Here is a 27,661-nt window from a genome sequence, read left to right as displayed (position 1 = left end):
CTCCAGCCCTGCAGTCTCCCTCTAGTGGCCTCTATTGGCAGAGCCTACCAGAATCCCCTGGCAAAACAGAAATGTGATTTGTAGTACACTAGCTCCAGCATCCCAAAGCAAAGAAGAGGAAGGTGGGTCTGGAGCTGAGAGACAATAGACACAGTGTGTCACTCAGATTTCAAAGAAATAGTAGTAATGATTGGTAGCATTCAATGCACCATTACTATGTGCTAGGCATCATGCATTATCATATTTAATTCTCACCAGATCTTCTCACATAGCTAATATTTTTCTTCTTACATTATTGGCAAAGAGATTAGGGAGTACTTACTTAAGGTCACTCACTTAAGGACCTTACTTGCTTAAGGTCACTCATCTAGTAAGAGGCACAGTCAGGAATCATATTCATTCTTTGCAGCTCCAAAGCCTCCACACAGCTCTGACTAGGCCTATAGTGGATGCCATTGATACTATGACATCTTCTAACTCTGAGATGTATTTGTGAGTGATTAATGTCTCCTTGTTCAACATGGTTTGATACTGTTTTATTATCAATAAAATTATTATTTCACAACATTTACCATAGTATGTTAGGCATGTGTACCTGAGTGCTGAGAGCTGTGGAGACTGGGCAATTTTCCAATTCATCTGAACTAAACAGATGATAGTTGAATCAGACAGTACAGAGTTTAAAGAAAAATACATTAATGTGAATTATTTGCTTTGGCCATCTACTTTGTCTTTCAGATTGCCTGGGACAATGCCTAGGTGCCAGTTGACTTTATGCCACATAATGTCACTGTAATTGTTTGGCAAAATTCCTCCCTCGGGTACCTCATCACCAGAGGTTGACTCTCTTCAGTAGCCTCTCCATTAAGAAAGCAACTTGATTAAACTGACTATACAATTTTGCCATAAATATAAATCTCTGAGTTATAATATGGATCTATGGACCAGGGTAGAAATTGGAAAGTATCAGCCTACTACAGACCTCTACACTAGTTGAGCTCTCTTTTTAGCTAATAAATTATTACTGTTGAGAATAGACTTGAGACACTGGTCATCTGTCAAGACTTAATATATCCATTGATAACTGCAAAAGATTACTAGCATTTGCACATATTTGGGCATTCTCCATGCAACAATAAATGAACTTTTGTCTTAATTTATATTTATGCTTGATGCTCAAAAAAATAATAAGAATTCTCTGACATAGAGAATTTGATTCAACACAAAATCGCTATTATCTGTCATTTGAGATTTTTTCATAATTGAGACTTAGATCCTTAATAATCTTAGCTCCCTAGTTTCCACTCGCCCACCCCTAATCTGCCCAGACTCTCAATTATCATTTACCTATAAATAATTCTCGGGCTTCCGTGGTGGCTCAGTGGTTGAGAATCTGCCTGCCAATGCAGGGGACACAGGTTCGAGCCCTGGTCTGGGAAGATCCCACATGCCGCGGAGCAACTAGGCCCGTGAGCCACAACTGCTGAGCCTGCGCATCTGGAGCCTGTGCTCCGCAACAAGAGAGGCCGCAACAGTGAGAGGCCCGCGCACCGCGATGAAGAGTGGCCCCCACTCGCCGCAACTAGAGAAAGCCCTCACACAGAAACGAAGACCCAACACAGCCAAAAAATAATAATAATAATAAATTAATAAATAAATAAATAAAAAATAATTCTCCGGTTTTTAAAGACTGGACTGTTACTGCCAGCACTTTAGTTCCTTCTTCTAGCCTTCCAAATTACTGAGGTAAACTCAAGAGTTCTCTAAAACAAAAGATTTCCATGAAAAAGAATTTAGAAGAATAATTGTAACTAAAAGAGACAGGTTGTATATATAATAAATTTGTTTGGCATATCCAAACAATACTTTTTGAAAGGCCTTTTACACCATCATATTGATAGCATAAAAACACCATTCCTACATTCTCCAACAGACTTTTTTTTATAACTGAAGAAGGAATAAGTACAGTGTGAGGTTATGACAGAGTGTCTCATTCCCTTTAGCTTTTTTTTTTTTTTTTGTATCTGTATAATAAAAACAATCACTCTCATTTGATGAGTCTTTTACAATTTACAAAATAATTTTAGTTCACATAACCTCACACAACACCCTACAACTCTAGGAGGAAGATATTAATCCATCAAATTACAAATGAAGTTTTAAAGAAACTGAGCTTCAGGTGTACTATTTACCAAGCAAGTATTAAAATGAATTTTTCTGATCTTAAGTTCAGTCCTCTGTTTTCTAAATCACTACAGATTCAGAGATTCTCCTTCTGAGAACTTAGATAGTGAGTGTATGAGCTGCTCTGGCACCAACTTCAGAATCCAAAGGTCCTGGCTCCTCTCTTGAGACTTTAATCACCAGGTTCTGCTGCCTCAAAACACCAGGGATATTCTACCAAAGATTCTATAAGCAGGTAGCTGTACTCTGTTTCAATAAATGGTATGTTATTTAAAACTGCCTTTAGATGACCCCTTTGGCATCTTAAAATGTTATTTATTATCATTGGAAGCTGCTGAGATGGACAAATAATGGCTCTTGTTTCTTTCTGGAAAAGATTATTTGAATTTTCTGAGACCTATCTGACCTTGAATACATATTAACATACTTACCATTAACTTCCCTTACTCATGTCCAACCTCTAGAAATGTTAAGCAACCCATCTTCCTAGGAAAAATCAATTTCAAAAGAGAAAAAAAAATTAAAGAATCAGGATACAGGTTATGGCTGGGAAAATATGAACATGCCGTTAAAAGAGTAAGTCCATTGCCAAGGGTCATGGGAGAATTTTGAAATTGCCTGTGTGTTATGATCATTTTGAATCCTTTTCAAAGCTTTTTGAAAACATTTATAACAGTCAAAAATTTAATCCTGAGCTTTCTGCTATTATGTGAGATTCATAAAATACGTCCTAAGACATATGCATATATTGGGGAATTTACTGCGAAATTTTATGTGAGAGTCTGTATAGTTACTTTGAGGACTTTTGATAAACATCTGGGAGACATTAGTGTAGACCTTATAACTTTGGAGCTACATGCTCACTCATCTGGTATAAAAATGTCAGGCTAGCCATAGAAATGCATAAGACAAATCATTATCCCATTCTTTCCGAAGATTTATGCCTTGAACAGATGATAAATTTAATTCTGGGTCTCTAAACCAAAATGACTTATTCATTATTAATTATAATTATATAAATAGAACCCTGTCATGGTAGGTATCATACAGATAATTCCCAGGCCACATTAATATCTACGACCTTCAGCTCACTGGGGGCTAAGCCACAGTACCCCATCTCTCCCTTTCGTACAGAGCATTCTACTCCCACTTTGGCTTAGCAATACTATCATGTAGTCCTCTAGTGCCGCTGGAGCAAAATATGCTTTAATTGGCTCTACCTATAAAAAAAAAAAAACAAAAACCACATTATCTTGTTTGAAGAGGTATTTAAAAGGCATATGATGCTGGTCTTCCCACCACTGGACAACCCATTGCCCATAATAATGTTAAATCCCCGAAAATCATAAAATCCAATTAGCTATTCAAGTCCTAAAATGGGATTGCATTAGTCACGTAGTGATCTTTCGACTACTATTAGCACTCAATCACTGACATGGCCTCAGGACCCTTTAGAATGACAAATATTTTACTCTCATCAGCAAACTCATTTTAGGCTCTTCCTCCAAACGGTAGGATTGTTCTCATTCTCTTCCTGTCTATTACACATGCAGCACCTCTGAGCACCGCCCCCTACCCCAGTCTTTTTCATTGAGGGACTCCATCTTTTCTTCACCTAATGATCAGGGAGATGCAATTAATTGGTTAACATTAAAGGGAAAGCCTTGCCAAAGAACTATCAAAAGCATAGTGAGTAACTTCTGACTTCGTGCTCCTTTTCACTCTCCTCTTTGGCAGAAACATTAAGCATAAAAAAAAGTAGAACATTACCCTAACATTCCAAGAAGGGAGTCAAAATTCACTGCCTGCTAATCCCAAATTCTTAGGATGCCACAGTTAAGAATGAAAACAATTGCCTTGATATTACCTGAAAACTGTAGGCATACTGTATAGTGTTAGAAATGTCTCTATTAGTACTGGGAGCAATTGTAAAAAGTTAAATCAAAACAAAAGCAGTGTTTGCTTAAACTAGAAAGATAAGTACATTAATAATTTGTTTACTTTTTAAGTAATATGACTCCCATCTATATCCATTTCTTATTTCTGAGGAGCTGCCCATCTGGGATATTTTAAAAGACATATGAGGAAAGCATCACCAGGGCAACCAAAAGGGAGGCCTTTCTTGATGGTGCCAAAGATATGCAGGATCAGACAATAAACTAGCCTTCAAGAAGAGCAGTCAAATGGGTGATATAGGATTTGGGTTTGAATTTCATCGTTTAACCTTATTAGACATAGACAATTAACTGGTGGTAATAAATTAAGCTAGCCAGTGTGTCCCCAGTTGCGTTCACTAGTGATTACCATGGACAGAGAAGTAAAGAGATTTCTGCTGATGTAGCTACAACCCTGAGGCTACTTATGGACTATTGTGCATAAGGCTACACCTTATAAGACAAAATATACTGCTGGGAAATTTTGCACTGCATTTTTAACATACTATTTCCACAGTTGACATTTCAACATCATGATTGTTCACTCTCCTGGGAGATACTGGCATATTTTGCAAATTTCAGCGGCTGTTGAATTGCTGTTGGGATGTTTCCTGCTTCTCATTTGCTGATTTAGTCTCACCACCTCATTACACGTCTGTGACTTCTTTTCTGAAATCCGTAAGTTTCATCTGCAAGTGAAAAAAATAAAGAGATCAATCCTCTTGGATTTGAGAGACTATAAAACTTTGTCATTTGGCAACACATTCATCTTCATTCTTTCTCTTGGTCTCCCTTGTGTGCAACATTCTACATTTTTAGATAAGTGCTGGGGTGAAGAATGAAATCTGTACCCAAGGAACAAATTGAAGCATCCTGGCCTATGTGGGAATTAAATGAGCTGTTGCTTAAAAAGAACCTACGATGACCTCCTCTGGCAGCACATTCTAGTGTTCTGTCACATGGACGGTGAGGACTGTTTTCCTAATGACCTGTGTTAAAAGGAGAGGTGCCATTTCCCTGAAATGATTTACTACAGTGTCATAAATTAAATGCAGTAGTGTCAGTCCTTCCAGGACCTTAATTGCATAATCTGATTATGATGCTCTTAAATAATTCCTCTCCAGATTATAGCTAATCTACAAGTGGCTAGAATGGGTCACAAAAGAATCGGAGTTAATATTGTTCACTTGTTAGGGTTATTATTGAAGGTGCCACATTCATCCTGAGACAGACCCCCATTGCCACCCAGGGTGTTTTTACGTGTATCTGACCTATATTCATTTGTTCTGACTTTGCACTATGTTAAGCAACAGCGAAGATTGATTATATTGCAGGAAGTGGAAAGGTCAGAGAATGAATTAACTACCAAATTGTCAGTGAGGAGCTTCTCAATTCCTTTGAAAAGAAGGTTCTTGTAGTATTAGGTAGGGCAGAATAGGGCTGGAGGGAATGAAATATAAATTAATTAAATCCTCCCCCTCTCTTCCCTAAGAAAATCTTCCCTGATTCCCCAGACTAGGTCACTCTGGACTGTACTCTCTTTATACTGTTCACTTTAGGTTCATAGAACTTATCATTATAATTATGAATTTACTTGGAATGATTCTTGCCTTTCATTTTTTTTTCAACAAGTCTCTCCAGGCAGGAAAATGTAGTGATTAAAAGTATGGCTTCTAGAGACTGATTTTGAATTCCATCTTGGTTTCTTACCAGATATGTGATCTTAGTTTCTTCCTCTATAAAATGGGCATGTTAGTAGTTCTTACATCATAGAATTGTTGTAAGGATTAAATGAGTTAATAGTTGTAAGACACTTAAAACACTGACTGGCACATAGTAAACATTCACCCAATAACTGTTACCTATTATTTTTTATTTTATTAATGTATTATTTTATTAATATCCACCTCCCCCTTAAGACTCTGAGCTCCATAGAGACAGATGACATGTCTCTTTTGTTCACTCCCATCACACTTCCAATATGTATTACAGTGCCTGCCATATCGTAGCAATTCAACAAATAAAAATATACTTAAAGTATATTGCCTAAAAACATGAGTTACTCTGAAAGTGAATACGACTTCAGACACCAAAGAATTAAATTGAGACTCTCTGTAACATTACATTAATTTATTGAATGGACTAGCCCTATTCTGTCGAGAAATACTGTATGAGAATATTTTAGGAAACATGATTTGATCCACAGATAGCCAATTTTGCAGTAAAGAGCTGTGCCATAATGAGTCATATGTGCCATAATAGCTAAAATGTCTCATCTTTCAAAGACAGTAGCCAAAACAGCAAGCTGTTTGAATATGATAATGGTTTCTAATGTTCAGTAAATACAGTCACTTGCCATTATTATGTTCCTTTTAAAGGAAGCCCTTTGCTTGTGTTTAAACAAGAGGGAAAGCTAGAGATAGGGCCACAAAGGAGACAAATGTTTAGACAAAGAAATTTAGATACCAAGATAGAGATTAAGATCAAGACAGAGACAGAGGGAGAAATAAAGGCAAAGGGAGCACCATGGAGGCATGGATGGAGACAGGTAGCAAAGAAGACAGATTTCTATAGATCAACCGCCCCCAAAATTATTCTACTGGGACAATTTCTAGGATACGCCTTATTGCTCAAAAAATGACCTTTTGAAGTTTTTGGTAGAAAGTTCAGTTTTAATATGTGATAGAGAGATATCTTGAGTCAGTCAACCAACAAACACCATTCAACAATACTCTAGGCCCTGAGGAGATAGTAAGGATCTAGTGTCTGGGCCCTCTAGAAACTTCATTTTAGTAGTGAGAAAATAGTCAACAAATTCATCAACAAATGAATAAGATAATTTGTTTTTTTAATAAATTTATTTATTTATTTATTTTTGGCTGCATTGGGTCTTCGTTGCTGCACGCAGGCTTTTTCTAGTTGCTTCCAGCGGGGTCTGTTCTTCGTTGTGGTGCACATGCTTCTCATTGCAATGGCTTCTCTTGTTGCGGAGCACAGGCTCTAGGCATGCAGCCTTCAGTAGTTGTGGCAGGCGGGCTCAGTAGTTGTGGCACATGGGCTTAGTTACTCCACAGCATGTGGGATCTTCCCGGACCAGGGCTCGAACCTGTGTCCCCTGCACTGGCAGGCTGATTCTTAACCAATACGCCACCAGGGAAGTCCCAATAATTTCTGTTATTGAAGAAGATAAAATCATGTTCTGTGAAGAAAATGATAGGAGGGTGATGCAGTGGAGAGGCTGCTCATGTTAGATAGAAAGTCCAGAAATTTGAGCTGAGGTCTCAATGTTGAGAAAGAATCAGCCACATGGGGGAACAGTATTCCCACTTTGCATAAAATAAGAAGGAACACCAAATACAAGGTTTGAGTATAAGGGCTTTGAGACCACACAAGTGGAGTGGGGAATTTAGAGAAATAGGCAGAGCCAGATCATTTAGGGCACTGGGCAAACAGCTTACATTTTGCTTTAGCTGCAGTGGAAAATTATTAAAGTATTTTAAGCAAAGGAATGATTTTAGATTTTAGATTTTTTTAAAAGATCATTTTGCCTGCTATGTATAGAACTGATTGCTGGACCAGCAGTGGTAGAGGCAGGGAGACTAAATGAGGAGGCTGTCACATTAGCATAGGTGACAGAGGGGAGGGAGGCTTGCTCTAGAAACCGTGAGATGGGGACTTCCCTGGTGGCGCAGTGGTTAAGAATCTGCCTGCCAATGCAGGGGACACGGGTTCGAGCCCTGGTCCGGGAGGATCCCATATGCTGTGGAGCAACTAAGCCCGTGTGCCACAACTATTGAGCCTGCGCTCTAGAGCCTGCGAGCCACAACTACTGAGCCTGTGTGCCACAACTACTGAAGCCCGCCCACCCTAGAGCCCGTGCTCCGCAACAAGAGAAGCTACTGCAATGAGAAGCCCACACACCACAATGAAGAGTAGCCCCCGCTCTCCTCAACTAGAGAAAGCCCACGCATAGCAACAAAGACCCAACACAGCCAAAAATAAATAAATAAATAAATAAATAAATGTGTTAAAAGAAAAAAAAAGAAAGTGAGATGACGAAGGTGATTGAATTTGAGATATATTTTGGAGTGAATGAGACTTACTGATGGATTAATGAGGGATATGAAGACTTCTTAGTTTTTGGTCGGAGCAGTCAGTGTGGATGATGGTACTTGGGGAGGGCTTTCAAGGAAGTGGATTTGGCAGGGGTGGAGTGGGGGTAAGAGGAAAGAACACAATGAATCTCTTTGGACTTGTTAGGTTTCAGATGCCTAACAGGAATCCAAAAAGAGATATCAAGAAGGCAGTCAAATACACAAGGCGCAGGTTAGAGAATAAAGGGTATACGTGGTACTTAAACTTAGTAGGCTGTAGCGTACATAAGAAAACAGGAGGCAAGGACAGAGCCAGGGGCATCAAATTTAGAAAAATGATAGACTGATAAACTGGTGAGGTAAGAAGAAAACAAGGCCCATCTATGGAATTGAGAAGCCTAGAGGATGAAGTGTCTCAAGAGGGAGTGAAAAACTGTGTTGTATGGTATTTAGAGGTGAGTCACCTGTACAATGAAAATCATCCTTTCACTTCAGTAGTATTTGGTCATTGTCTGCTTCAATAAATGTTGTGGTGGTGAATTCAAAAGCCTGATTAGGTGAGAAAAATGAAAAATGAGGAATAAGTAATTTTAAGTATTGATACATCTTCAGACTTGTGCTGCAGAAAAGGAGTAATAACTAGAATAGTAGCTGGAGTAGGAAAGTGGATGATATTGAGGATATTTGTAAGCTTATGGGAGATCCCGGGGAGAGAGAGAAACTGCTGAAGCAAATTCCAGAACAAGGTCATTAGGGAGGTGAGACAGAAGAAAGAAAAAATTCCCCATCTTTTCTCTAACTGAAAAGTGCTAGGACTTCCCTGGTGGCACAGTGGTTGAGAATCTGCCTGCCAATGCAGGGGACAGGGGTTCAAGCCCTGGTCCGGGAAGATCCCGCATGCCACAGAGAAACTAAGCCTGTGCGCCAAAACTACTGAGCCTGCGCTCTAGAGCCCGTGAAGCCACAACTACTGAAGCCCACGTGCCTAGAGCCCATGCTCCGCAGCAAGAGGAGCCACCGCAATGAGAAGCCCGCGCACTACAACGAAGAGTAGCCCCCGCTTACCGCAACTAGGGAAAGCCTGCGTGCAGCAACGAAGACCCAACACAGCCAAAAATAAATTAAAAAAAAAAAAAGAAAATTGCCAGACACTGCAGGTACCAGTTCTGGACCCAGCTTACTTCAACTCATAACAATCTACACTTTATTTTCTTGAGGAAGAGTAAGCATCTTCATACTTTCACCATCTACAGTAAGTGGCAAACTAGACTAACGCAGGGCGAGGAGGGGGGAGAGTTCATACTGTAGTTCAGGTGTCCATGTTCCCCTCTCCCATCCTCCAAGCCAAGTTGTGTCTCTGAACTCAAGGAGAAGCTTAATTACTTTCTCCTTTATGCAAACTCCAAGATACTTTCTGTTATTCGTAGTAATAATAGGTGTGTTATTTTAAGGTTTAAAATCCTGATAAGACTTCTGTCATCTTCCTTTGTCCTCTTCTTTCCCTTAACATAGTTTTTATTTATTGTCATTTCCAGTTACTTTGTTAGAATCCCATCGTAGGTTGGTCACGGAGATTTCAAAGTCATTTCTCCAGTTCTATAATGGTACCTCACTCTAGATAACAGATAGGTAACTGAAAGGTTGCCTCAGTATTGATACTTTTGTATATTGAATCATGTTTTAAATGCATCACTGTTGAGCATTTAAACAAATTCAATTACAAATAATTTATAAAGCACAATAAATATTTCTCCACAACCATCTTTAGTGTAAAGAAAATGACTGACACACACTGAGTTTGAGCATATCATGATTCAGTTGTATTTCTAAACAGTGCCTGGGGCGAATATGCATTTGAGCAATTCTGTCAATCCTGTTGGCATTCAGGTGCCACTTTTCTGATTGACACCAGAGAAGATTTGTGTCATCTGGAAGGATAGGATTTTATGGGAAAGCAGATAATAATCATTCTTGGCTCTAGAGAGACACCATATTAGTCAAACAGGAGGGAAAATGACATAAAAAATAGACACACATCTCAGCTAAAGGTCAGACTGCTCCTCTAAATCTAAACTTACATATCACCATTTATTCATTCAACCAACACTTCTCTGTGAGTCTCTTATTTTCTGGGCAATGTAACTCAGGATTTCACTATATGAGGGAACTTCTCTAGCCCCCAAATATTCCAGGGAAGGAGAGAGATGAGTAAACTAATGATTATGCCATGTAATAAATGAGAGGCAAATGCACAAAATATGGTGGGGCTGCAGATAAAAGGCAGGCAAGTAATACAACTTGAGGGTGAGGCAAGTAACAATGTTTAACCAGAGAAAAGAAACCTGAGCACAGCCTTGAAAGATGACTGGGAGTTAGTGATGCAAAAAGAGAGGTAAAGAGTGTTCTGGGCAGAGAAAATGATCCATGGATGTAGAGGCAAGAGAGCTGGGAATTCCAAGGTTTTTGAAATGGCTTCCAAGATCAAAGGAAACTAAGATATATTTAGACAACTGAATAAACAGTACCACCCCTGTTGTGCTTCAAAGGAGATAAGGATGATGACTAGAAAACAGAGATGTAACAGTCAGCTCTGATGATCTTGCATAATCTGGAAAGGGAGGCAAGAAATAAGATATCAGGACTCTCCAGGATCACCCAAGACACAGGCAGAGGGAGAGAGAAAATCATCAACATTGTGAATTTAGCACTTTGAGATGCTGGACTGAGTTACAAAGGCTGGGTTATCAACTCTCTTTTATTCTGGAAAAAGTAAAGACCTCTCAAGGTCCCTGATCTCTTTGTGGGTCTATGTTCCCTGGACTGACTTAGAAAACATAATGATGATCTTTGGTGGTTCTTCTCATTTTAAAGCCTAAAGGCCTTTGGTGTGATATGCAAGAGTTAAAAAATAATAATAATGCCAATAGAGGCTAAATAATGCTAACAGAATGAATATATTTGGACAGTAAGTAATTCCAGAAAGAGATCATTCCAGAGTTCATATAGTAAGTTGGATGGAAACCCAGAAAATCCATTTTATTTGATTTAATTCTTTTTAGCACTAGATATGTTAGCGATTAATGTTTCCCTTTCAAGACATGATGTGATTGTATATGTTTGTCACAGTGGAGAAGAAAAATTAGTGAATTCATAAATCAGTACACTCTTTATACCTCTTTTATAAAGAGCAATTATTTGTGGTTTAAGGACTGCAGAGAGATATTAGAGTGTGCAAGTTTGGGCTGAGCCTGAATCTTTCCTTTAAAATAAAATTAAACACAAGTAGATATTCATAAATATTAAAAATTTAGTCATATTCACAAAAGACTGTAAGGAAGACAGACCACCTCAATTAAACAAATTATCAACTTTCCAAATAGAGCGAGAAAGACCTTTAACTCACTCTTGCACCTTAATACATGGCATTCTGTAAACTGTACAGGAGTTTGAATTAAGTGAGCTTTAAGGTCCCTTACAAACCAAATGATAAAATCATGAGTGCACTGATTAGTAGCTTTTGGTGGACCTTCAAACTTAATATTTCTGCCTTATCTGATTATCACTGGGCTTGAATGGATACGGGCAATGATGTGACAAGTGAGTTCACAACAGGGCCAGATGCAATCCAAATCTTAAATTTGAAAATAACCAAATAGTTCATTTTTCATTTCATAATAAGTGACAGTGCTCACATAGACCATCCTGAATGAACATAGGTCTGTTCATTCAGGATTCATCATTCTGGACCTGAAGTCACCAGAACTGCTTATAGAGGCTTTAAGAGTTTGAAGGCTCTAATTCTACTTTCTCTAATTCATGAGAAAGTACTGCCTCTGTGACCAGAGACTTTGAAACTAAATTCAATATTTTTAATGCCTTCTTACTTTGAACCAGGATTTGAAAGGTACAAAGAATTAACTATGCTAATGTGTGCCTATTAATGCAAGTGAAATAAAACGTATTGCAGCAAAGCTTAATCATAACGAATAGATCACAAGTTTTGAAATAAGGTGGTAAGATGGAAATTTACTTAGATACTATTTAAGGTCATGCTAATACTATTTCTAGTATTAAACTGGTCAATGTCAGGTAGCAAGCAATGAATGTGAGTCCATCTAATTTTTCAAATGAAATAAGAAGCCATTATGCAACTAAATTGATTCTATAAATTTTATGATATTATGAAAATTAATCTGGAATGCTAAACCAGAATATACGAAAGCCATGTTACATCACAATTAGTTGAACCATGGTTTAAATGTACAAAACATGTACTTGTATCAATTTAAAAAGTGGTTTATGGAATCGAGAAAAAAGTTTATGTCAACTGTGGTGTCAGTTAATAGAAATAATCAACATTTAGCTGACTTTTCATTCTTAGTATAATAAAGCAAATTAGCATGTGACATAAGCCATCTCTTAATAATAGTTTCAAGCTGCATTGACATAAAATAATCAAATTTCCATAGGAAATTTAACTTGCATGCTAGACAGTTTATCTGGTGCACATTTCAACAGTTCCCATTATAAGAAAATATGCTGCAGTTTGTCACCGAGAGAGTGTCTATAACAATAGTTTGAATACTTCAATAAATTTTAATTATCTTATAAATCATCTGCCCTGCTGCTAATATAAATGTGGAGGTTCATTCAAATACTACTTAATTTGACGAAAACCTGAGCATGGAAATAGGAACTAAAATCAGTCTTAAACCAACATCTTTATTCCAAAAGTTTTTGAAGTGTAACAAATAATGTTATCCCCTGTAATATGAAGATGAAAAAGTTGGCACAGAATTTGAAAATTATATCTAACTTGAATATTCTATTCTAGAAATGCCTCCTTTACCTCTATCCAGCTTATTGATCCTGCCAACCCCCTACTGTCCAGAAAACAGACATGCAAATGCATCGTGTCCCCTACTGTAACAGTGCTTTCTACTTCATAAATCACTTTCACATGCATATCATCATGTGGTCTCCACACTGTCCTGAGGTAGTTGGTTGACTATTATTATTCTCTTGTCGCAGTTAACGAAGTGGAAGTCAAGTTCCCCAGAACAGTCCTGATATCAAATCCAGTCCACACCCTCCTTAATATTTGCTTATGAGATGGTCTTGATGTATTTTATGTTTATTTGAGACAAAATAGTGACATGAGAGTTATACTCTTTCTAGCTCAAAGTATATTAAAAAGAGGCTGCAAGGAGTTGATGAAAGTTGGCCAACTGACAAAACAAAAGGGGATAGTAGGTAACCCTACGCCGTGGGAGGAAAGAGAAAAAATATACTTTCGAGAGAGGCTCAAGAGCTCCAGCATTTCCATAAGCTCAGCCCTACTTAGTTCAGTCAACATGGAAAGCAGCTGGCTCCGTGGCCCCTGAGCACATCATGGTCCCGCAGTCAGGCACAGTGACTGGTGCTGACATCAGAATGCTCTGAGTCATGAGGGAAGGATCAATTGTGCCAGCCCAAGTAAGTGGGCTAATTTTGTTAACAACACCAATGATAGTAATAAGGCTAACATTTACCAGATACTTACTACATGTCGGGCATGTGAGGACACCTCCTTAATTGTCAGATCCTGACTTCTTCTAGCCTCCTCCTCCCTTCCATGTCATCCATGACCTTCACCTGTAAACTTGGTCTTGCCCCAGTACCCAGGGCTTGTCTGAAATTCAGCAAAGAAGGGTGTGAAGATATTTGCCTCATAATCTAAAACTGAAAAACCAAATCACCATTCCTTTTAGTCTGGCTCAAACTTTGGGCCCTATTTCTTGTCACTGGTCTGCTGCTTTATGTCTAAATTAATCCTCAGTTTGTGTCTTGGTGCTGGTAATAGTATCCTCTAGACTTTAAAGTCCATAAAAGAAAAGACAACTCTGGCCTTATTCGCTACTGTAGTCCCAGTAGTCAGTACCCAATGACTGGCACAAAAGAGATACTCAACTATTCATTCAATAAGCTGAATGTACCACCAGTCTAGCCCTTATACTTCAGTTCTCTTAGCATAATATTCCTAACCTCATCAGCAACAGCATCATTATTATAAGCTACTGCTTACTGTTTCCTGTGTGCTGATGTTTTATATATATTATGTTATTTAATACTCACAAACTTTGCAAGGTAGGTGGTATCATTTTCATTGCACAGAAAAGTAAAGTGAAGCTCCACGAGGCTAAATGATTTTCATAAAGTCTACCACACAGAACTGGTAAATGGCAGAGCCACAATTCAAACAAAGGTCTGAGTTACTCCAAATAGAGCCAAAGTATTCTCTCCTCTGGGCTCCCCTGGGAGTTGCAGTGACCTACTGAACCCCAAACCAAGGTTTTGGACCTTGTTGCCTGCTACTAGTCTTTCCTGATGTCAAATGGCCACATTTCCAGTGACTCCCTGTCCCTGGTTCACCTTTTCCTACACTGGGCCATTTTGCCTGTACTGACTGCTCTCTTGAGCACCATATGACTACATATCTTATGTAGCCACATCCTTTTAAACAAAGTCCTCCCCCTCCCCAAGTATACCAGTGACAGTTTTAAGCCCCAGAAATTGTACCTGGGCAGGGTATATCTTGTATGCATGGGCTGAGAGGACAGAGCTCAGAGAGTGAGTGGCAGCTAAAGGCTTTCAAGATTACCAAAGGTCAGGTGAGAGAAACAAAGTATAACCATCCACAACAAAAGGTAGAAGTGGGTGGAACATAGATGAAAGAGTTGAGTATCGATAATTAGATGGATCTAGAATGGGAAAAAATACGTGATCGAAAGCCCAGCACAGGAAGCTTGAGTGATTGCCACAAGCTGACCTGCTATGCCCCTGACTTCTCTTTCTGGAAATCGGCCTAAGGTGAAAAAGGATTGAGTTGGTTCAAAGAGTACCTACTGCATGCATGTGTCTGCTCATTCCTCTGCCTGAAGACATGCATCGCTGTACCCATGGCCTGACATATAATAGCCTTTCAACACTTGCTTTGTTGGATGAATCCATCAGCCAGTTGTTGTTGAAGACAGTGTATCTGTACCAATACTTCCTCCTAAAACTGAGCCAGTCTACCGGTGTCTGCTCTATTTCCAGGAGGAAAGACCAGCTTTCCTCAAACTGCTGCAGTGAAATAGACCACACCCAGCATGATTGGCAGTATTATGCCAACTGTACCATGTATCCATAATCCTGCCTTCTGAAGCATTCCTTGTATTCTACTACTCTCTTATATATTGCTTCATATATCACTCAAAAATCCTGAGGGATATGTCCTAAGATCTTTGTTGACAGTCCCATACATAATAGTCAAACACCATTGTAGATTATAGTTTCGTCCATGAAGTTCAGTAGAATCTAAATGAAAAACTTAAGTTACCTTCTCCAAACTTTCTTATTTTACCAAACACAAAACTGATGTCATTAATTATACCACTGGCTTTCTTTGTTAAATTGTCATTATTGAAGAAACACAAGTCTTGTTTCACAAGAGTTGCTACAAATGGGAGGATGAGGGAAGAAAACGGCTGAGAAGCCGTGTGCATGCTGAGCAGCGGGCTTGGCCCCCCTCACTGGCTCCCGTGTGCCAGCCGCGCAGGGCATGTCATTCTAACCCATACCATGACACATCTTAAAAGGGACTTGATTCCGTGGGCTTTTAGGATTACTTGCAAATAACTGGAGCTATAAATTTTAAATCTACAAATGTCAAGACTCTAATGCACATTTTATTCTTACCAAGTGGAGGGAGCAGTATAGAGTACTGGCCCAAAGCACAGGCTTTCAAGTCTTACAAACTTGGATTTTGGACCCAGGCTCTATTTCTCAGTAGCTATGCAACCTTGGGGAAATTACTCACTCTTTCTGAGCCTCATTTTTGTCATCTGTTAAAGGAGGCTAATCATCGTAATCGCCTCATGAGGTCATTGTGAGGATAAAATAAGACAATATGCAAAAAGCACTAGGGCCATTGGTAGGTATTAGCTTTTCATTTGTATTATTATTATTATTATTATTAGATTACAACTTCTGGGCAGGGACTATGCCTTATGTTTGCCTGAATCCCTAATGCAACCACAAAAACAGTTAATTTATTTAAAAGCCTGGGCTTCTAAAGGAATAAGCTTTAATTTTCAGAAAGAAAAAGCCTTCTATATAATATAGGTCAAATGAGCTGTGCGGTAATGAGAAACAGCAAACCTCCTGCAGCCTCCTTGGCTGAGGAGAAGCGATAGCAGTGTAGGAAGCAGTTCTGAGCCCCTTGAACACCTTTAGCAATCAGCAGACTTAGGAATAGAAGGGAATTTCATCTCCATTAAAAGTAGTGGAAATATTATGCTCACTTGAGCTTTCTGAGCTTTGGCCTAGAAGTCAAAACTAAATGGGTTTGCTTGCCCAGGAAAGAGCTGAGAGAATTTCATCTTTTCTCCTCTCTTAAAGCAAACCCAACCTCATTACCTCTTTTCTTCTGTCAGGGAATATCTCAAAGCATCTGACAAGCTCGTTGCTGCAATGAATCCTGTTTTTGAAACTTTTACTGATCCCTAAAATAGCTGAATCTGTGCTCTTGGGAAGAACAAAGATTGATGGGGGATCTCCAACAACTGGCACCCAAAATTCCTTAACTCGTGATGTCACACTGGAGCTAGTTACCAAAGAAAGAAGTTTTTTGCTTTGGGGATTTTTTATGGGGGGGTGTGCTCTGCTGTGAATATGATGTCTTCCAAATAAATAGCGGCTCCCATCCTGAGATGGAGTTGCTCTTTTCCTGCTAAGGAGTTGGTATAATTGGTATTTGTAAAAGATATTTATTGCAGGGACCATTGGGTGAAAATAGAAAAGAGAAAGGAAAAAGAGCAATAGCAAAGAAAAAAATTGTATTGCAGTCACTTTAGCAGGCATGTCCAACACAATGACTTAACTCTAAGAAAACTGTAACAACTATTACTTACTGGGCCTTCACTCTGGGCCAGTTACTTTCCATGCATTATCACATTCTCACATTTAATTCTCTAAATGATTCTGTAAGGTAGGAGGAAGTATCTTCCTTGTTTTAGAGATGAGAAATTTATGACTCAGAGACACTGAGTGACTTGTTGAAAGCCACATGGCTTGTAAATGATGGAGCCAGAAGCTAAGGATAGGTTGCTGGGACTACTAAGTCCTAAGCACAAAACTTACTGTCCCACAAAAGGAGAGAAAAGCTCAGCTTACTGAAGACAGTGGTCCAGCCAGAAGGGACAGTTTAGGATTTGAGCAAGAACATTGAAGACACTGCAAAAGGGAATGGTAAAGAATCAAGCAGAGGGGACTTCCCTGGTGGCATAGTGGTTAAGAACCCACCTGCCAATGCAGGGGACACGGGTTCGAGCCCTGGTCTGGGAAGATCCCACATGCTGCAGAGCAACTAAGCCCCTGCACCACAGCTACTGAGCCTGCGCTCTAGTGCCCACAAGCCACAACTACTGAGCCCACGTGCCACAGCTACTGAAGCCCACATGCCTAGAGCCTGAGCTCCGCAACAAGAGAAGCCACTGCAATAAGAAGCCTGTGCACCGTAAAGAAGAGTAGCCCCCACTCACTGCAACTAGAGAAACCCCGCACACAGCAACGAAGACCCAACGCAGCCAAGAATAAATAAATAAATAAATAAAATTTAAAAAAAAAAAAGAATCAAGCAGAGGGAATGTAGAAGCAGGTAGTGGCTCCAACCATTTGTCTGGGACTAGGAAGATTGTACCTAGTCAAAGAGGAATGGATGGTCAGAATGAAACTACATTTTTAGTTAAATGTGTATTTTTTAAAAAATCAATATTTGTGTTTACATATATATAGTGATTAATCATTTTTATACACATCCCTTATTTTTTCTAAAGTCCCAATTAGAGAGTGCTTATACAGTGCAAATATGTGCATCCACCTACCCTACGAATCATAATTATTACACTTTTCCTGGGATACTCTTTCCCCTTTCCTAGTCTTGCTACACGCTATTAGTTTCATTTACAGTAATTTCTATAATTTATAATTATATTAAGTGTTTATTTGTCTACTTATCTGTAAATTGTCTATCTCTCACCCACTGTATAGACAACAGGAAATTTTTTTACAGAGTATGGCTCACAGTAGGAGCTTAAAATTAATTTTCTTGATTGAATGAATGCTCAGTCAAGGGTTCTATTTCCTGATTGATTAGTAAATGTTCTTTAAATTTTGTGACCATTAACTCTGTCAAATATGTTGCAAATATTCTTTTGTTTCTCATATTCCTTTTTTTGTTTGTTTATGAGAGGTGTTTAATGCTGGAAATAAAGCATACTGTAATATTTAGTTTAATGTATTTCTCTTTATCATTGTGATTTCTGACACATTTACCTATTTGCTCTAACTTTTAATGATTTGACATTGTACTTTAAACTCTTAAATGGCCTGGAATTTATTTTTAATATATGGTAGAACTAGGACTTTAAATGATATTTATTTTCCCAAATAATCTATTTTCTCAACTCCTAACTTCATATGTGTTTCTTCTGTATTCCTTTATAATTTTCAGTGTATAGTATTCAATATATTAATATAGTATAGTAAATCAATGTGCTTCTTAATGTGCATTAACATCTGTTCTATTTATTTACCTGTTAATCCTTTTGTTAATACTTACCTGTTTTAATTATTATGGTTATATAAAAATTGCCTTTTCTGTTGTGTTCTAATACTCTTAAGGCACGGCCCCTCTATCTTTTTATTTTTCCTCATTTTCTTAACCTTCTTGCCTGGTTTTTGTTTCTGTGGAATTTTAATCTTTTACTAGTTGTAAATCCACTGTGCTCCATAACTGCTAAAGCAATCTTCCCTTACACAATTGAATAAATCTCTGACACTTCTGCAATTCTCTGACACTGGCAACTGCACTGCTGTCTTAGCAACTCCTCTCTCCTTCCAGCTCTGCACTTGACTTGTTGAGATTTCATTCCATCAGTGCATTTCAACATGGCCATTTCCCATCCACACTTCTGGCCCATACTTTTGGGAATGTCAGCCCCCAAATAATGTAGAAGCAGATTATGATGGGAATAAACCCCTAAAACTCAATGAAGTGGAGTGGTGTGTTATCTTGCTTAGAAATAAAGACTCAATTCAAAGTATAGGAAAATTACATTAGAAAATTCCTTAAGTTAGCGAAAACATAGAAACGACCTAAGTGTCCATCAAAAGATGAGTGGATAAAGCAGATGTGTGATACACACACACACACACACACACACACACACACACAATGGAATATTACTCAGCCATAAAAAAGGATGAAATCTTGCCACTTGTGACAACATGGATGGGTCTAGAGGGTATTATGCTAAGTGAAGTAAGTCAGACAGAGAAAGACAAGTACCATATGGTTTCACTTATATGTGGAATCTAAAAAACAAAACGAATCAACATACAAAAACAAAGCAGAAACAGACATAGATAAAGAGAACAAACTGGTGGTTGCCAGAGGTTGGGGCGGAGGTTGGATGAAATAGGTGAAAGAGACTAAGAGATACAAACTACCAGTTATAAAATAAATAACTTATGAGGAAGTATTAGACAGCTTAAGGAATATAGTAGTCAATAATACTGTAATAATTTTGAATGGTGACAGGTGGTTACCAGACTTATTATAGTGATCATTTCATAATATATTTGAATGTCAAATCACTGTTGCACACCTGAAATTGACATAATGTTGTACATTAACTATACTTCAGTTTTTAAAAATTACCTATTTAATTTGGCATATATGATTTTGTGTATATAACTGTGTGTAATAACATGTATTTATTACAATACATAATACCTATATATAATAGTCATAGGTAATAAAGAATACACTCACTTAGGATAATTAGAATTATCAGTACTACTTAACTTCATTTTTCTCTCCCCCTACCTCTTCCTACTGAGCCTGTATATTTTAATTTATATAAATTGAATGCACTTATGAAGCAGTTTTTACTGTCAGCATGGTTGAGAGAGGCTTCCTGACTCAAGTTGTTTTGTTATTGGATCTCTGATTTAGGAGATAAACAATGTAGAAATTTTTTTTTAAATTATACCTTCCTTCAGGCCATGGGTTGTTCTTCTGCAAACAGCAACCTACCTGTCAGACATAGATTTTGATTCTCAGTTTCATTTGATAGGTCTTGTTTAATTTTTGTCCCAGATTTTGATGAAAGTTTTACTATTAGGCTTGAATTTTTTGTTATAAGTTTTCATATCTGTGTGTGTGTGTCATGCACACACACGCACACGCACCTTTCCCTTGATTATTATATGGATAGAAATAAGGAGATTTTGCTTCTGAGGCTGCCAGATAAATACAATATCACTATATGTTTCTAAACTATTATTTAATAAATATTTACTTGAAGAATTGTGTTCCTTAAATTCATGTAAGGATTAACTTCCACATCTAGACTTTCTTACTAGAATTGTTTGTAGGGATGAGTGTGATTATACGGATCACATAATCCACGGGGAGGGGCTTTCATTTTACTCCTCTGTCACTTTCTCATGCCAAATGCATTTGTCTCTCTGGTGCTGAATGCTCAATGTGATTAGCTAATTTTACTTCCCTATTTAGCAAGAGGAGAATATTTTCATCTCTGCCTCCATTAGAACATGATCCTCACATACTGATTTAATGAATCTCTCTGTAGGAAGTGGATAGATGGGCCTTTGTCCCCACTGGGGGCAAAATATTGGGTCGTACAGCTCTGCTGGAAATGGTTTTCTTCCCAGTCTTTCAGTGACAAGATTATGATCATAGCCCAGGATGGACAAAAGAAAATTCCAGTTGATAAATACTATCTCTGGTTAACTAATAACTGTGTTAGAAGAGACGATTGAGATATGGTCCTTATCCTAAAGGAGCTTCCAGTCTAGTGTGAGAGATAAACACTTAACCAAATAACTAACTTACAGTATGAAGGGTGCTGTAATAGAGGGATGAACAAAATGACACCCTGACATAGACATGAGACGATTAATTCTGCTTGGGCGACAGTCAGAGGAGCAGTCAAACAAAAACCCAGTTCACCATTGCAGGAAATCAAAAGGGCCAAAATACTGTGAGAAAAAAAGCTCAGCAGCAGAAACAGTAGTAAGTGGAACGTAAGCTAGTTTCTGGAAATCTGCATGCTAGAGTTGAGTTCTGAAGGATGAATATGAATATAGGCAAGTACATTCACAGGTGGAGAATTCAACATATCAAATTTGTGTAGATGTGAAAATGCTCACTCTGACACAAGAAAAATAAATTGTCCACTATGACCTGTCTTGGGGTACATGTTTGGAGTGTTAGAGGTGAAGTTTGAAATTTGTCCTATGGGTTATTCAGAGGTTATGGTGCAGAAGAATGATACGGTCATATTTATGTTTTAGAAAGAAAACTGGCAACAGAATAGGGAACTGAGGCCAAGAAAACAGTTGGGAATAATTTGTTCCTGCCAGCTAAATGCATAGCTTGCCTTCCATTGCTCATTGATTCTGAAAGAGGGTTAAGGCACAGGAGGATATAAAAAGGAAGAAGGAAAGGAAGAAAGTTAAAAGAGGAGGACAGAAAGAACTCTCTGGAGCAATTTATATTCATCAGTAGTAAGAGTGAGGAAATGAAGCTTCTGGTCCTTTATCTTATATGGCATCCCAAGCCTAGAAACAGGAACTACCTACCTCCTTGGTTTTTTGACACCTTTCTCTTTTTGCTTCTTCCATCTGACCTTGTCACTAAATTTTAATTTTAAAAAACCTTTTTTTAAATCACTCTTCCTATCATTACCAACACTGGCTTCCAGTTTAAACCCTTAGCACCTAATCGAAATCTTAGAAGGCTTATTTTCCCTCTCCCTTTTGAATGCTACCCATAGATGATCCTCCAAAAGCTCTGGTTTTATCATTACAAGTCTTGCTCAAAAGCTTAATTTGCAAAAGTCAAGTTATCAAAATAAATTTTAAGACTCCCTCCTACTTACCATTATGATTACTCTCATTTACTGCCTTTGGTCATAGTTTTTCTCCCATAAATTCCTTTGGAATCCTCACTCCTTATTCTACACATATCAGAATCCTTTTAACCCTTCAAAGAATTCAAAGTTCAGTTCAAACTCTATTTCTTGTTATACACTTTTTGGTAGATGAAGGAAGGCCACACTTCTTTCCTTTTGTACAAGGGCATGAAATCTTACCGAGAAAGCCCTCCTCATGTTATTGACCTGAATGTTTGGCAAGTTCTGAAAAATAGTTCAATAGTCTAATAGCTCCAAAATGGGACCATATTTAGTTCAATTTGGACTGTGTCTATTGTACACTACATTGTGTAAAGCATTGTGCTAACCATCCTCAGGATGTCAGTGTTAAAGGATAAATATGTCAAAAGTCTGCTCTCAGGAAGAACAACTAACAGATTCATTCATTAGAGGACTATTTCCACTTCATCTATATGATTAATAGTTTGTGATTTTTCAAATAAGGTACTTTTCTTTCATTGAGTTGGTGAGTTCTATAAGTAGATGAAATTGTGGTGGAAGTTACATAAATGCATTTAAATGGCACACATTTCACCTTTCACAGCAAGAATCCAGTCTCAGTAGATACAGAAATGCAATCAAACCTTCAATATTAGACTATGTATTTAATTTTTATGAGTATATTGTTAATTATTCCATATGTATTAGTGTATTTAGGCTGCTGTAACACAGACTGGGTAGCTTGTAAAAAACAGAATTTCATTTCTCACAATTCTGGACGCTAGAAGTTCAAAATCAGGGTTCCAGCATGGTGGCAGACTGCCAGCTTCTCACTGTGTCCTCATATTGTGGAAGGGATAAGGGAATTCTTTTGAGCCTCTCGGACATTAATCTCATTCATGAGGGTTCGGCCCTCATGACCTAATTACTTCCCAAAGGCCCCATCACCTCATACCATCACATTGGGGATTAGGATTTCAACATATGAATTTTGGGGAACATAAACATTCAAATATAGCACCACATATATTAAATGTGCCTTCCTCAGGGGCTAGAAGTTTGGGAAACTATGATGCATCCTTTTTCCACACCATCCTAAATACAAGCACCTGCACTGTTTTAAGATTTTTCTACTAGTAGTTTTAAAGGAAAGCAAAAGTAATTTCTTTCAATTATTTCACCTGACAGGAAAATTGAACAAATGAGTTAAGAAGAGGGATAGTTAGAAATGGGATGCCTAAAGGAGACTGTTTGTAGGAAGTAGACAAGCCTGATAAAAATTTAAGACTAAATGTATAGTTGTGTCACCCCTGACATTTACACCAAGAATCATCTGCCCTTTGGTAGTCTGAGCAAAAATTATAAGGAAATCAGTTGTAAGGAATCAATTCCGTTAGACAGGAATCATAGCTTTCAAAATTATGGGAATTTTATCCCAGAGGCACTTGAATATCATAGGGAAAAATAAAAGATGAAGCCTCATAAGAAAGCAAAAGTACCCTATATTATAATCTTTGGCCATTACTTTCTAATTCTTCTTTTTCGTATCTTTAAATACAGAATCCCCTTCACCTCCAACTGAGTTTAGAAAATTCATTAAGTTCTGATGCTGATGTCACTGTCTCAATCCTGACCATGAACAACTGGTACAATTTTAGCTTGTTGCTGTGCCAGGAAGACTGGAACATCACCGACTTCCTCGTCCTTACCCAGAATAATTCCAAGTTCCACCTGGGCTCTATCATCAACATCACCATCAACCTCTCCTCCACTGAGGACCTCTTGAGCTTCCTGCAGGTCCAGCTTGAGAGCGTTAAGAACAGTACACCCACAATGGTGATGTTTGGCTGCGACATGGAAAGTATCCGGCGGATTTTCGAAATTACCACCCAGTTTGGGGTAGCACCCCCTGAGCTTCGTTGGGTGCTGGGGGATTCCCAGAATGTTGAGCAACTGAGGACAGAAGGTCTGCCCTTAGGGCTCATTGCTCATGGAAAAACAACACAGTCTGTCTTTGAGTACTATGTACAAGATGCCATGGAACTGGTCGCAAGAGCTGTGGCCACAGCCACCATGATCCAGCCAGAACTTGCTCTCATTCCCAGCACGATGAACTGCATGGATGTGGAAACTGCAAATCTCACTTCAGGACAATATTTATCAAGGTAGGATGCAAGACCTGGTTTACATCCCCAATCACAGGGCTGTGATAGGAAGTAAAATCTCCCTATCTATCCCATTTGCAGAAAGCACATGGCATATAGTGGGGAATCCTCAGTCCCACTTTTAAATCCTGGCTTAGTCCCATACTAGCTATGTGTTCTTGGCAAGCTATTTAAAAACTCTGAGCCTCAGTTTTCTAATTAGTAAACTAAGATAATATTAAATAGCTTGATATATTATAATAAAGACACCACAAAATTCTATATGAAAAGTACCTAACACTGCTCAGCTCATAGTAGATGCACAACAAATGTTTCCATCCCTGCTCACTCATTCCTATATCAACAGACTTGGACAAATCTCTCTAAATCTATACAGAGAAAAAAATTAGTCACGCTGGAGATAGACTTTTCTCTCTACTCCCAGGCCATGATGAATAAGGCAGAATAGAGAAGGGACTAAAGACATAGACCCTGGAGCCAGACTCCCTATGCTTGAATTTTAGCTTTGCATGACTTGGTCAAGTGATTTAACTTCTCTGAGCCTTAGTTTCCTATGTCCTATACCCATTTATGTAAAAAAGATATAACAGTAGATCCTACTATCCATGGAGGAGTTGTGATAGGTAGATGGTAGATGATAGGTAAGTAGATAGATAGATAGATAGAACTAAGAGTTCCACAAGAGTAAAATGTATACCTTTCTTTTCCAGTTCCTCAATCTGGTTCAGAATCTAGAATGAAAAAGCCTGTTTAAGTTAAAGAATAATTCATCCTATAGACATGGTTTTCATGATCCCTGGAAAAAGGAGAAATCCTTAAAGGATATTTTAAAGGGGCCTAGATTTTTTCCTGAAATGGTGCACCTACGGTCAGAGAGGCCAAATCAGAGAATTATTGCTGTTTCAGAGATGAAGGCTTAGCTATAGTCTGGCCCCATTTTAGGAAGTCCTCTTGGAACAGGGACATTTGACTGTGTTGAGGAGCACAAGGTAACCTCATGGTGTCTTGCCTTTAAGACATGAACGTTTGAGGAAAGATCAGAAGGTGCAAAGCATTTTACTTTTAATTTCACATGTATGGATTGAGCACGTACTATGCGCAAGGCAACATGCTAAATGCCATATATATGGCAGAGTTTAAGCACAGCCTACACACTCCTTAAAGAATGTTGTTAATAAAATAAAATATCTCAAAAATTCACTTATTAGGAATCTATAAATGATAAAATTAGATGTCCTATCATCAAATGAACTTTCCATTTTTTCCATAATGTTATTTGAATTTCCTCAAGATTAAAGTCTATGAAAAAAAAATAAGGTCTACGCATGTTTTATTTTATAGCCACTATCCAAAACTAATCTGTTTTTTTTTTTTTAATCTTTTTTTTTTTTGGCTGCATTGGGTCTTCGTTGCTGTGCATGGGCTTTCTCTAGTTGTGGCGAGCAGGGGCTGCTCTTTGTTGTGGTGTGCCGGCTTCTCATTGTGGTGGCTTCTCTTGTTGCGGAGCATGGGTTCTAGGGTGCGCAGGCTTCATAGTTGTGGCACGCGGGCTCAGTAGTTGTGGTGCACGGGCTCAGTTGCTCCGCGGCATGTGGGATCTTCCCAGACCAGGGCTCGAACCCATGTCCCCTGCACTGGCAGGCAGATCCTTAACCACTGCACCACCAGGGAAGTCCTAATCTACTGTTTTTCAACTAGCACTTCACTGAGGCTCAGGATTTTATCTGGGATAAGAAACATCCTCCTTCATAACAAAAATATAAGCAAAGCCTTTAGTTATAATTTCAAATAGTCATTATTTTGGAAGGACAATCTTAAACAATAGACAGGAAAAACCACTTGTGAAAACTATATTAAATTTTTTAATGTCTTTCTGTCTTATATAAAATGGAGAGCACAAGAAAAATAATTCTGTTTGGATCCTAAAAATGTTTAGAAGCTACAGAGAGAAATATTTGTTGACTTGGGTTGTATATACTTTAGGGGTTCATTTTATCAAGATCAAACTGATCTTTCTGGCTCCTCAAAATTTAATTTATATTAAAGTTATGTGCCTCCTTCTATAAAGATCTCATGGCACTTTGTACCTGAAATTATATGATGGTACTTAGTCTATTCCATCATCATTATTTGTCTATGTGTCTGACTTCTGAACTAAAATATAAATTCTATTAAGTGGAGACACTACTGAACTTAGTTTAATGCCTGGCATATAGCAGCTACTTAATAGACATTTATTGAAATTAACGTAGAAAGAAAAGGAAATTTTATATTATATTTACAACCTACACCATCTGTTGTTCTAGAAGAATAATGGGTGGTTAATAAATAAAATTTTGTCTAAATTAAAAACAGAGTTTTTTTAACTTACCTAGATACCATCCGGTTTTCTTTTCCTTTTTTTTTTTTGATAGAATGTTAGGTTAGCAGATAACCTCTGCCCTTGTGGCTACTTCCACATGATTATTCCACAAACTTCGAAAGTTGTGAAAGAAGAATGTGAGGTTTGGAGCCTGGAAGCAATTCACAGTGTATACAGGTCAGCAACAATATTTTCATCTCCGTGGATGTGTTTGAGAATGAACTTAAAGAACTTCAGGAAATATGCCTAGGACTTCTTAAACTCCCTGAGGAATACAGTCAAAGAGAAAGTTTCAAAGTGTTCAGGAAAGGGTCAAGGGAAGTGAGCAAAAGCCTTCAAGGAGTCTTTATAATGAATAACTGAAAAGCTGCCTTAAGCTATAAAACATCTGTGGATTTTTCATCATCCTTATTTATTTTGTTGAATACAGTCTTTTTAGAAAGTTCGTTATTCTCAGTCCATAAGTCACATCTCCATATAGTAATTTTCTTAATTATTCCTAAATTTTGTGAGGCTGACCCTACTTCCTCACTGCATAATGAAAGTCGTGAGGATAATGAGCCGTGAATATCGAGTGTCAGAGTTATGCAAGCTTTCATTTCTCACACAGTCATTTTCAGTTTAGGCTGACAGAATTGTTAACATTTTAAAATGTTAATGAAATCACCAAAAACGTGGCTTTTTCAGCATAGGCCTTTAGACTAGAAAAAAATCATTTCTCATGGCAGACTACATAGACGTAATAACAGGTAAAAAGGATTTAATTCCTCCTGGGTCCCCACATGCCAGAGCAAACATCCATCATAACTAAATGTAGACAAAACCACTTGGGGGCCAAGTTCATACTGTGATCTTTAACAATTTATTTGCAAGTTGTTTTATTAAATGTTAATTACTTTGAAGCAATGATATCTGATATATTATTTGGCAGTAACTT

At 38.1% G+C, this 27,661-nt stretch overlaps 1 protein-coding gene across 1 annotated transcript in view; it reads left to right on the top strand.

The window, feature by feature from the left end:
• The window catches only part of GRIN3A (glutamate ionotropic receptor NMDA type subunit 3A), a 155,402-nt gene that overhangs the window by 25,251 nt on the left and 102,490 nt on the right, over nt 1-27,661 (top strand). The window contains exon 2 of the mRNA XM_082403798.1: nt 23,758-24,362. Coding sequence (XP_082259924.1) covers nt 23,758-24,362 — 605 coding nt within the window. The remainder of the gene's footprint in view (nt 1-23,757; nt 24,363-27,661) is intronic.

Source organism: Balaenoptera borealis (genome assembly GCF_965194805.1).
Source record: "Balaenoptera borealis genome assembly, chromosome: 8".
Classification (NCBI taxonomy): domain Eukaryota; kingdom Metazoa; phylum Chordata; class Mammalia; order Artiodactyla; family Balaenopteridae; genus Balaenoptera; species Balaenoptera borealis.
This window is presented reverse-complemented; position numbering and strand designations above follow the sequence as displayed.